This window comes from Centropristis striata, chromosome 17 (genome assembly GCF_030273125.1).
Source record: "Centropristis striata isolate RG_2023a ecotype Rhode Island chromosome 17, C.striata_1.0, whole genome shotgun sequence".
In the NCBI taxonomy this organism is placed as follows: Eukaryota; Metazoa; Chordata; class Actinopteri; order Perciformes; family Serranidae; genus Centropristis; species Centropristis striata.
The window spans coordinates 29275287-29288441 of record NC_081533.1 but is presented as its reverse complement, the minus strand read 5'-3'; the positions used below and the strand labels follow the sequence as shown (position 1 = coordinate 29288441).

The following is a 13155-nucleotide window of genomic DNA, read 5'->3' as shown; positions in this document are numbered from 1 at the left end:
CCATCCATCTATCTATCTATCTATCTATCTATCTATCTATCTATCCATTCCATCCATCCACTCACCCTTCCATCCATCCATCTATCTATCTATCTATCTATCTATCTATCTATCTATCTATCTATCTATCTATCTATCTATCTATCTATCTATCTATCTATCTATCTATCTATCTATCTATCTATCTATCTATCTATCCATCCATCCATCCATCCGGCTTTAATGTCACATTTCTGAAGCACATATAAATAGGAGTGAACCCATAGACTGTATATAAATAATGGACATAGTCACCCTGACATCACCCATTGGTTTGTGGACTGCCCGTTGGAAGCATCGAGTTCAGTATTACACTTGTCGCCATCTTGTTGCGCCTTGTTAGTGACCTGTCAATCAAAGGTAGCCACGCCCCAAATTATACAATTCTTTATCTTCTATTTTCTTCTAAATGGGGCCATTATTTGAACTATTAACATCAAATTGTCTTGAAGAAGATTTTTTTTACTAGTGATTGAGACCATAGTGTTGTCCTAAAAAAAATTCTGAGATAATAAATCAAGTGTGACGTTTTCTCATTTTGCATTAAAATGAATGGACCAAAATGTTTTTGCAGCCAAACTTAGCACCCCCTGCTGGAATTTTCGGTAGAATGCAGCTTAAGGCACTTCCTGGTTTGCCTCCCTGATCAGACCCGGAGGTTGCCGCCTGAGTGAACCTGCATGGCCTTTGTCTCACCACAAATTTACTCCGAATGAAACTGTCTTTGCTCAGATGAATTGTCAATCAATTTCAGGTGCTTTGCTGCAGCAGCTTTACCCTTCATGGATCCGACAACTGCAAAGCGCAGCTGGAAAATGATAAGCACCACTGCTATATGAAAATTCTCCATCTGCAATAAACTCGCTATGTCTTCTTTAAGCAGCTGGAGTCAGGGCTGCACAGGGACTTTAAATCAAGCAGCCCCAGACATTGCCACGATTAACCGTCTGTTTTTGGTAATTGGTCGGTCAAAAGTGTAGTTGGCAGCAACGAATGCTCTGCTGCCAGTCTGGCTGCCTACCTGTTACAACAAAGTTCAGCGTAGATGTGGGGAGGATGCAGAACATATTGTGTTGGTCCCAGGGTAGAAATGGCAGAAGCAAATATCAGATTAAATGAAGTTTATTAGCCCATTTAGGCCTAAAACGTCTGGAAAAAATGCCTGTAAAACCTCTGGGCGATTTTAAAATAAGCCCCTAAAACCTGAAGTTTTTCTGCAAATTCAACAGAAGTGTCAACGCTTCTACTAAATAATCAATTTTTCAGCCTCTGTAGCAGATAGAAGTGAAACTCAAAAAGTATTTGAGAGCTTATAGCTGTTATATCTGAGCTCCCTCCGCTATAGCCGCCATGATTTCAAAGTTCTGGAAAAGTCCCATGATGCATTGCGACACTCCCACATGTATTCTGATGCATTTCATTGGCCAAGAGACCGAAAATAGGTGGAAAAAACTACAAATACTACAAAATGACACATCCGCTTTCCCGGCTTTAATGGTAGAATAACGCAACAGGTTTTAAGCCACTTAATTTTAGTTTTTTTTTTAAATCAACAAACTCAGCAAATGTTACATTTGACTGAATAAAAATCCTATGCATAATACTAATACACGCCCATTAGCAAGATGCAAACATGATATGACCATTGGAAGAAATAGACATAGTTCTCATTAGCCTACTGTAATAAAATAATAATAATAATAATAATAATTATCATAATAATAATAAATAATAATAATACATTTTATAAATTGCACTTTTTCAGGGTACTCCCACATGTATTCTGATCATGATTCTTTCTTTTTTTTTTTTTTTTTTTTTTTTTATATTTCAGAGATTTATTGTTTTTTTTATTGGTGAAATGACGTAACAAACAAGGTGACATGAGAGACAAATACACTACACCATGTGGACCACAAGTAGAGAGTGTGTGTGTGTGTGTGTGTGTTGTGTGTGTGTGCGCGTGCGTGCGTGCGCGTGCGTGTGTGTATGTGAATGAGGGGCAGATGCTACGACATATATATAAAAATATATAACATGGCATCATTTATATGTATCACACAATGAAAATAAATAGGCAAACAAAGCAAGAAGCGCTAACGAGAGAAAACAAATAAACAAGAATAAATAAAATAACTAATTAAATAAATTAAAAATAAATAAATAAATAAATAATAATTACAGAAATAATAATATTAAAAATAATAATAATTATATATATACCCACATACATACATATATGAAAAAAATGTGATCATGATTCTGATGCATTTCATTGGCCAAGAGACCAAAAATAGGTGGAAAAAAAATACAAATACTACAAAACGACGTATCCACTGTCCCGGCCTTAATGGTAGAATAACGCCACAGCGCTCTCGGTTTTAATGGTAGAAATGCGTTAATGCTTTCCCATCTTAAATGGGTTAATGAAGCTCGTGTTAGACCTGAACCTGTTATGTTTTCTGTTATGATTTCATTAGCTAAACTAAACTTGTTTTTAATGGGACAACGACTAATAGTGTTTGCTCCTTAATTACCATTAGAGACATTAGGCAATGAAAAGGCTGATGATGGCCACAATGAAGCTGAGATTAGTTGAATAGAATGAAAGAGGAGGAGGGGGGTGCTGTGTCTCCTGTGTCTGACCGTGCCCAGCAGGAGTTATTTGATTTTCTTGTAGGTTGCTTAATCGAGCACTTTACTTCATGCATTACATTATTTGAGCGGAGGACAGGGAGGACAGGTTCAGGTCTCAGCAGAATGAATATGCCTTCCACAATCACAGAGCAGGAGCTGTTTCATTAGAGCTCAGCTCCATTCTTCCTTTTGATAAATATCTGAATGTGGTGTTCATCAATAATCTATGTATACAAGTAAACAGAGTTACATATAGATTGTTTTTGGTCAACTCTCACACACACCCTAATGCTGGGCTTACACCAAGAGATTTTCACAGTCCCAGACTAAAAACTGAAAGTCTTTATTAACCCTCTCATGCATGAATTATGATAAACTCAACCAGGATTTTTTTACTAAGTATTTTTATACATCATTAGGGATGTAAAAGTTTTAGTTAGTTTTGTAACCACGCAATACAGTTTCAGTTAGTTATCGTTTTAAAAAAAAAACTCTTGTTTTTATTTTTATTTCAGTTAACGAAAATGTTTTTTCAATTTTAGTTTTTGTTATTTTGTTAGTTTTCGTTAACTATAATAACCTTGGTCTGTATACACCCTGCAAACACCAACTGTAATATTTAATTTAGTGCAATATTGCCAAAACAAAAGGTACAAAGCGTTGCGTTGGCAGTTGCAGATATCCAAATTTTATTTGAAGACGGCCCACAGAGCACGGGCTTTGTAAGTCTGAACTTCTGGTTGCTCCTGACTGCAGCTAAAAGCCTCATTTGTAAATGTAATTCAGACCTATTGCCAAATACACAGAGCTAATGAGAAAAGTGTTGGACTCTGTCAGAGAACTCTTAGATGAATTGCAGAACATTTCATCTGAACCCTGAAGAAATAATGAATGTTTCTTATCTGATTGCTTTCCTATTGATCTATCCTCTCTCATCAGTGCTTCTCTGTGAAGTGTAAAATCCCTTTAATGCCAAGTTCTGAATGTCATACTGCGTTTTCTTGTTTGCATCAAATATCCAATATTAACGTGAGTTTCCTTTGTGATCTGACCTCTAGTGCTGTAGTGGTCATTTTAATCTGCTGTACCTGTGTGAAGTGGGACAGAAGTTTCTCTTATCAGCTCGCTGAACAGATTCAGGAGGCGACCTGGATTCATTCCAGTACAGAAACTGGGATTGAGTTCTCTCCCTGCTGCGTCCATGTGCCAGGGATTTACTGTTGTGTAGCATTTTGGCAAAGATTCTACTTCTCTCTCCCCTTTGAAATCCCTGTCTTTTATTCTCTTTTAGCTTTTTAAACATTTTCTTTTTGTCTTTTCATTTTTTTTTCCCCTTGTATTCGACAGCGTTTTTCAAAATGAGTACAAATCAAGGTTATTTTACACTGTAAAAAGTGTTTGTAGAAATGACAGTAAAATGCTGTCAAATTACATGAGGAATACAGCCTAAAATAAAAAATTGCATATCACCATAATAGACACTTTTAATTACTGTAAATCACAGAATAGAACAAAACTTTTGAAAAACACACAGTTTTACTGTAAAAATATTTTAAAAAATCATGTAAAATGAATGGAGAAATACCATATTGTCTCAAGGACACAATTACCTTTAAATAAAGGGACTACTCAGTCTAAATTACAGTTTTTGCTGATATTTACATTTAAATTTACAGTAGAACTCACTGTAATTTTTACGGTGAAATTCTGGCAACCACAGCTGCCGGTATTTTACCGTAAATTTAACAGATTATTTTTTACAGTGTAGTTAACGAAAACTAACGAAACAACGAAAACTAGAATTGAAAAACATTTTCGTTTACTGAAATAAAAATAAAAACTAGAGTTTTTAAAAAAAACGATAACTAACTGAAACTGTATTGCGTGGTTACAAAACTAACTAAAATTATAGTGAAAATGTCCTTAGTTTTCGTTTTTGTCAACTTTTTTCATTCATAATTCAGTGTTTCTATTGGAACATGCAACACATGGTGAATATGTTTACTGAGACTGGGATGTCTACACTAGAACCAAAATTCAAAACACCCAGAACTGTAAGAGTTAATAACCTTATTGGGGCTGAGATGATAAACCAAAGGAAATAAAGGGAAAATTTATTATGACCACTTTGAATCTGGCACCCAACACATAGCCCATTACAAAAAAACTAAAACTAACACTAAAACTAATAAAAACTAAACAATTTAAAAAAATAAAAAATAAACTAAAACTAGAAAACTCACTCTAAAAACGAACTAAAACTAACTTCAATCGAATTTGAAAACAAAAATGCACAACGAAATTAAAACTAAAACTAATGAAAAATCCCAAACTAGTATAACCTTGGTACAAATTTATAATGAGTAATGTTGGCACCTAATCGAGTTGGTACGTCTTGGTGTCCAGTTGCATCACACACAAATACACTTTTTTAACATGTTGTTTTTAATTGTTTTTGTTATTGTCATTATAACTTGTTGATGTTATACATTTGTTTTTTCTATTATCAGTTTATTACTTTCTAATGACATTTTAGGTGGAGGCTTTAACCCATTAAGGCCTAAAGCGCCTGGAAGAAAATGCCTGGAAAACCTCTGGGCGATTTTCAAATGACCCCCGAAAACCTGAAGTTTTTCTGGAAATTCAACACCTACTAAATAATAGATTTTTCAGCCTCTTAGCAGATAAAAATGAAATTCAAAAAGTATTTGAGAGCTTATACCCGTGGCTTTCATACGAAGTTGAGTTTATTCGTCCAAACCTTCAATAAAGTTTTTTAAAAAATCAACAAACTCAGCAAATGTTACATTTGACTGAATAAAAAATCCTATGCATAATACTAATACATGCCCATTAGCAAGATGCAAACATGATATGACCACTGGAAGAAATAGACATAGTTCTCATTAGCCTACTGTAATAAAAAAAAATTATCATAATAATGATAAATAATAATACATTTTATATATTGCACTTTTCAGGGTACTCAACGACGCATAAAGTAATATAAGACATAAACAGTCATGATTTCTTATATCATCATCACAATCAATTAGCCTATTATTATTATTAATATTAATATATTATTAATAATATTATTATCTCCAGATGGCCACAAATCTGTCTGTTCTTCGGTGAAAATATGTTGTCTAAAAACATATTCCTCATCCATAAATGCCGGTCGATTGGTTCCGAGGGTTCAAAGTCGGATCAGCAATAAAATCATCGGTGCTGTTTTCATCAGATCTCTTCCGTCACTTCCTGCTGAGCTCCTCCGCTATAGTCGTCTTCTGTCATGATTTAAAGTTCTGGAAAAGTCCCATGATGCATTGCGACACTCCCGCATGTATTCTGATCATGATTCTGATGCATTTCATTGGCCAAGAGACCGAAAATAGGTGGAAAAAAATACAAATACTACAAAATGACATATCCGCTGTCCCGGCCTTAATGGTAGAGTGACGCAACAGCGCTCCCGGTTTTAATGGTAGAAATGCGGTAATGCTTTCCCGGCGTCAATGGGTTAAATAAGCCCATCTGGGTTTTCTGCCTCTCCCTGCACTTTACATTATATGTTATCATTGTCATTTTATGTAATTCTAACTGTGCAAATAAAATAAAACCATAAAACCGTAAATCTGAAAGTTGAATAATCCAAATGTCATTAATCAGTGTTTCTGTTTGCTGTCTTCTAGTTAGTGGCTGAGCTGCAGCCCAGACCGTCCCCATTCCCCCCTCAGAGGCCCCTCCCCCTCAGCCCCGCCAGAGGAGCCTCCCCCACAAGGAGTCCCGCTCGGACCCTGGTCTCCAAACCTTCTCCGGGCCTGCTGGTCATGATGGCTCCAGCAGTGGGACCCAAACCTGTGGGCAAAGTCACAGCCATCCCACCTCTCAGAGCTCTCAGGTGGGCAAACACACAGCAGGGATCACTTTTAACTCTGTCTATGGAGTCTTTATGGGCTATTTTGTCCATTTTTAATCCTTTTCATCCTGCCTGAATACACTTACACTTAAAAAATGTTTCAATGCCACGTATATATATATTTTTTTTTTTCAGCCCAACCTCACCTATACGACCTAATAATAATAGATGTTTTATTCTGACTTACTGGATCAACATTTTGAACCAAAAAGAAACAAAGAAAAACCAACATAAATGTGATCTGGTTTTTATTTTAGTGTGACTCTATTTTATTTGTGTCTTGTGTGTTAAGCGTAACGATTTTGGTCATTTTGTGTATCTTTAGTCATTTTGTGTTTTTTTTTTTGTCATTTTGTGTCTTTGTTTGGTTATTTTGTGTCTTATTTTTGTCATTTTGTGTCTTTTTTTAATCATTTTGTGTCTTTTTTTAGTCATTTTGTGTCTTTTTTTTGTCATTTTGTGTCTTTTTTTAATCATTTTGTGTCTTTTTTTTGTCATTTTGTGCCTTTTTCTGGTAATTTTGTGTCTTTTTTTTAGTCCTTTAGCCCAACATAAAATGTGATTTTGAATCTTTTTTTTACTTTCAAAACACTATCATGCTCAATAAAGAATTTTAAATGTTGCAAATGTGAACAAAGGTTGCAAATATAACATATAAGAGGGTTACATCCAGTTCTATCATTTTAAACAAAATATACTTGACCTTGTCTCCAGTTTTACTTGGTATATCATCATCAAACTGAAACTGGCCTCATGGAGTTTACAGTGAGAGAGACCTTGTGCTGATTATAAAGATCTTCTGTGCAGCTGGGTTACAAAATCCATGTTTTAGAATTAAAACAGGCTTTATGATGCAGTATTTATTTCTGAATTACCAGAAAAAGATGCTATACAGAGCAAACAAAATTATTTATTTTTGAAGACCAACCCAGAAGTTAGCAGCTCCTTGGAGTCTATTGAGAATTCTCCTGTGGGATTTTTGCATTGGATTTTGGATCATTGCAGAAAATAAACTCTGTTGCAAACACACGATTCTGATGCTTACACGTTATGTTCAATAGGATAATCTTCACAAATGAACACCACTTTTATGATGTTTGAAGTGTTGAACGTCACTACCGTTATGCCTCAAACGGTCTCTGGCAAGCTAACCAGCTGTTTTGGCAAGCTAGCAAAACTGTGACCAAATATATTGTTTATTAACTCTAATCTACAAGAGTCTACAAGAGTCTGGAAAACACAACAGGCTGCAGGACTAGAAAGAGAGTTCCTGTCTGTGCCTGGCGTGGTGACGTTTAATGTCCCCGACAACCACCTTAGCAACCGCCTTTTTAAGGACACAGTGAAACTTGAAAATTTGGGAAAAACACAGATTTTAGGTCGAATAACAAAACACGAACATCACTTTAGCTTTTGTTAATCACAGACCTTATTTCAGGCATCTAACCACACAATGGTAAATGCACTGCACTTATATGCAGCTGATACTTTCCATGTTTTTCTCGGTAATGATTTTGGTTATTATCAAGAAAAACATGGAAAATGGCTAGATATCAGCTCTTAAATTAAACTTTTTTTACTTTTTATTTTTTGTTGTTATCATTATATTTTTGTCCAAACAAATGTACCTTGTACCAGTGTTTACAATGAACAAAAAAATAAGTGATCTAATAATTTTTCCATGACTGTATATAATATGAGTCTGGATAGACATGGATGTAAAATGTAACTTATTGTCATGTTTTTGTATGTGGAACTGAGTCAAATTAAAGTGTAAAGTGTGTGTTCATGGTAATAAGAAAATATGTCACTCAGTGCAACAGCATGGCTCATTTATGTGTTTTCAATAACAACAATGGATCTTTGTAGTACAAAGGAAGAAGATATATCAGGCTTTGATACGAACACAATGCTTGTTCTTATTCCAAAGCATCAGAAAGTCTGTATGCTGTGAGAGTTTAACATTAAGCTAGAATCTCTGTTTTTTGTCCTTCTCCTTCCAGACCGGTCCCAGGTGCCAAACCAAACACAGCCTCGCCTCCGCCACGAAAATGACCTTCTCCTTCCCCCTGCCCCCTCAGAGGAGGCAGCAGCTGACAGCCTATTTGCACTAAAGAGACTTTGGCTGGTAAACCACAGAGCTGTCGCACATACCAGAGGAGGACAAACACAAAGTTAAAACCTGAGACACGAAATGACAAACAGGACTTCTTACCGGTCCAGACTTCAAAACGAAACCTTATGCCCCTCTCATTCTCAATTATGACCCCCCCCCCCCCCCCGCCCTCCTCCTGACAGCGAGCTAACATTAACCATGACGACGCGGTTTTGCACGGAGGCCTTGCAGACTGAGACAATTGTTATCGCTGGGGGGACGGTCACATTTGCCAAATCAATTTTTTTAGGATTATTGTTTGTTTTTTAATCTGTTACTCCTGTCTGTGTATAAAAAATGCATTTTGTAATGACTGTTGTTTTGTTTACAGTTTGTTTTATGTCCTGTTTTATGATTTATGTTATGTGCCAAAGAGGTCTCTTCATATCTGGGGTGTGCCCTGAACTCTTGAAAATCTTCTTATGTCATGTTAAGTTTACCGCACATCAACTCCTCCATATTTTAGGTTTTATAATTTATTGTATTGTATAAGAAATGTCTGAAAATAAAAAATCTGGAGATACAGTGGAAGGAGAGTCAATCACGCAGCAGCTTCTTTTCAGCACTGTTTACATGTTGGAGGATTTGATGGATGCTTGGGACTTGCAGGGCACACCCCAGATGATCGTATTGGTTTGAATGTCTTTTGCTGTGTGTTATGACTTTTGAATTGTTACATAAAATATTTTTACAAAACTATCATCAAGTTTCTTTAATTCTTTTTTTTTTTTTCATTCCAACTACAACAGTATTTAATGGAAATTTACAGCCTGTGAATGTGTTTGAAAGCGTGAAAACATGACACATGAGCTACTTCAGGTCAGAAAATGTTTCCACTTGTGAAACTGAATCTGTCGTGCAATCTTGAGGCCAAAGTCTTTTCTAAAGAACGCAGATGAATCCCTCATTTGAGAGGATCACATTTTAGACACTAAGATTGCTCTGCTTGTGAAGACAGTTGTATAACATCTTCTCTGAGGCTTTTTAAAGTCTGAAAGAGAAACGCTCCTCATGTCATGGTGTTACCTTCAGGGTTACCTCAGTTTGCAAATCTAATTCTAACCAAAAAGCCATGTAATAAACTGCCAGCATTTCATTTAAACAGAACAGAGTTTAAAAAACATGTTATTTGTTTCATTATGGGAATTGTAGCATCCGGGGTAACGCTTTATATTAAAGTCCTTGTAATAACCATTAATTAACAAGTAATAAGGCCCTTGTAAGTCCTTACAAGATGCTTATTAACATTATTGTGTGTTTATAAGCTTAAATAAGTGTTAATAATGGCATTACAAACACCCATGACCCATCCATTATGTCTTTGCCATGGCTTTATTAATCTTATTTTGTTTGCTTATTGATATTAAAATATACTTTATTGCTCATCTATTACAAGTTAACTATAAGTTAACTATGCTTTTTGCAACTACCGGATCTAAAGCGAGAACAATGCCTTATTACTTGTTAATTAATGGTTATTAAGGACCTTATTATAAAGCGTTACCTTTATTTTTTCCTCCAATGGGGAAGGCACGACCCACCTATTCATCCTGCACCTGCACCCAACAGTGATGTCATGATGCACTGGAGTACCTGTACATTACTGCAGCAAAGTGAGAAGTTATTTTTTAATCACATGCTGGGGGGTAAGCAGATCAGGTCCAGAGCAAAAAATAGTGAGGGGCCGCTGTGAAGGGGGACACACATGTAGCAGGACAGTCCCCAATGACACAAGCTATATGAGTCAAAGGATTTTAACACTCACATGAGTCAGTGTTGGTTGGGACTGAAGACAGACCTCTGTAGCTCCTCATCTCTGAAGTGACAACAAAGTTCATGAACCATTTGCTTTATCTCTGTGTCCATGTGTTTTTTTCCATCCACCAAATATCTTAATAATTCAAAATGAAGTAATCAGAGGTAGACACTTATGAGTGAGAAGAGGGTAGATAATGCTGCTAGATCTGTTGCTGGCAGATTCGGCAGCATTACTGGGCTCCACCTTTGTGATTATCATGTTTTTACTTTGATTCTCAAAGCCACTTTTTGAATGTAAAATGTAGTGAAGTGACAACGAAGCTTCATGAACCGTTTGCTTTATTTTTTGACCCCACTAGATGGCTCTCGACTTGAAAAAAAAGGCTCTAGCAATGGTAATTGAGTGTTTTCAGCCCTTTGTTGAACAAAGAGCGCCATCTGGTGGGCTCAGAAAATAAAGACAATGGTTCATGAAGCTTCGTTGTCACTTCACTAGGGCGAGAGCATATGTGAGCAACTGCTAGCATAACACAGGTAATGGTTATGGCTAGAAAGGATCCGTCTTGGGTACAACCATAGACTGTATATTAATAATGGACATAGTGACCGTGACGTCACCCATTGGTTTGTGGACTGCCCGTTGGAAGCCTCGAGTTCAGCGTTATACTCGTCGCCATCTTGCGTCGCCATCTTGTTTCCGATACACGGAGCAGACCATATTTGGACTGTGGAGGAGCGCGAGGGATCTGACGACACTGACTACAGCCTCTCTACACCGGCAACCCGAGAGAAGCTGCTGCTAATTCATGTTAGCATTAACTGGAGCATTAACTGGGATGTTAGTTTTGGCTAGCAAAAAAACAAAAATAAAATGTATCTTTCTTACCTCAGAAAACTGAGCAGCGACTCCTTGGAGTGTCTGTTAGTCCAACCAAACACTGAACAAGACATTTTTACTGAACAAAACATTCAAATAAACTGTCATTAAGTGAAAATACAGTGTGAAAGGCCCAAATCGGTAAACGTCCTCTTTTCTATCTATATAACGTTATATATAACTTCATTGACACGTTTCCATGGATACGCATCGCTCTGCTTCTCTCCTGGTGACGGCTCGCCTTGTTACTGACCTGTCAATCAAAGCTAGAAACGCCCCAAATCATACAATTCTTTATCTTCTATTTTCTTCTAAATGGGGCCATTATTAGAACTATTGACATCAAATTGTCTTGAAGAAGATTTTTTATTAGCGATTGAGACCAAAATGTTGTCCTGAAAAATTTTTCTGAGGTAATAAAATCAAGTGAGAAGTTTTCAAATTTAGCACTGAAATGAATGGGCAGATTTCTTTTGCAGCCAAACTTAGCGCCCCCTACTGGAATTTTCGGTGAATTGCAGGCTTTATGCACTTCCTGGTTGGCCTCCATGCTCAGGCACGGAGATTGCCGCCTGGGTACAACTCTTGCAAGAGTTCAGCTCTGCTTACTGCAAACTAAGACCTCTTTGAGCAGCTGTGTTCTGATTTCTTACCTTTGGCCCATAAAGCACCCAACTGATGTTCAGTGTCAGAGAAGTACACCTATTTTCTCGATGGAAAGGTTGTACTTGAGGGTCGAAGGAGCTGTAGGCCCCTGGTGTCTTGTTCAAGAGCACCAGTGAAAAAATGGTTTGAACCAATGTCCTGTCATTCCTTATTCTTGTCTACTCTTTCTCTGTTAGGAAATGGGATGAATAAGACTTTAAGTCTTACTGTATGCTTGAAGATTGAAAAATGCTTCCCTTTAAGTCTGTGCTCTTTTATGACTTACTGCCAGTGCTCCTTTTGAGAATAAAGAATCTGGCTTATTTTGTCTCACAGTGGTGTCATGATGATCTTATAGTTCCTGGCTGATGAGCAAGTATGAAGGCTTAACTTCATGGGTAGTCTCCACTCACCTGCCTTTAATGGATTCCACTCTGTTGGAAATGAGATATCTGAAAGAGGCAGCTCTCTTCTCCCTGGAGACTAATGCATTTGAAAAGTCTACGGTTCGAGTGGAACGCTATCAGACAGCAAGGAGGAATGACCTCATGGGGAGATATATCAATGTGGACGTTTTTCTAGTCCATTACCAGGGCACCCGGCACCCAAACAATCCTGTGGGGGGAAGTCTGCACCAAATAGCCAACATGATTTGAAATGAAAAGAGTTGCATCTTTCCAAGACCACTGCCTATAAATCAAGATCTGCAGCCACAGGCGAGTGGGAGGTGAATAAATGCTTCATTGTCTTCCCTCAGGGTAGCCTTAAGTTGGTGAGCCACATAAATGAAGTGAGGAGTTCATAAAAACAGAAGCCAGTCAGGTTCTGTTGCCTTCTTAGCTCCGACGGTGCATTTAAGATAGTGAAGTGACAACGAAGCTTCGTGAACCATTTTCTTTATTTTCTGAGCCCAATAGATGGCGCTCTTTGTTCAACAAAGGGCTGAAAACACACTCAATTACCATTGCTAGAGCTTTTTTTAAACCAAGACCGCCATCTAGTGGAGTCAGAAAATAAAGTAAATGGTTCACGAAGCTTAATTGACACGTCACTAATTTAAGATAACAGCAACAGCGTCATGATGTCATAACCCAGGTATGTCAGGCTCATCAGCTAGCTTCC

The 13155-nt window shown here is 37.1% G+C and overlaps 1 protein-coding gene across 1 annotated transcript in view; it reads left to right on the top strand.

The window, feature by feature from the left end:
* The window catches only part of adam19a (ADAM metallopeptidase domain 19a), a 266100-nt gene extending 257230 nt beyond the window's left edge, over nt 1-8870 (top strand). The window contains exons 22-23 of the mRNA XM_059354555.1: nt 6372-6580; nt 8602-8870. Coding sequence (XP_059210538.1) covers nt 6372-6580; nt 8602-8653 — 261 coding nt within the window. The 3' untranslated portion in view covers nt 8654-8870. The remainder of the gene's footprint in view (nt 1-6371; nt 6581-8601) is intronic.
* Nucleotides 8871-13155: the final 4285 nt, after the last annotated feature.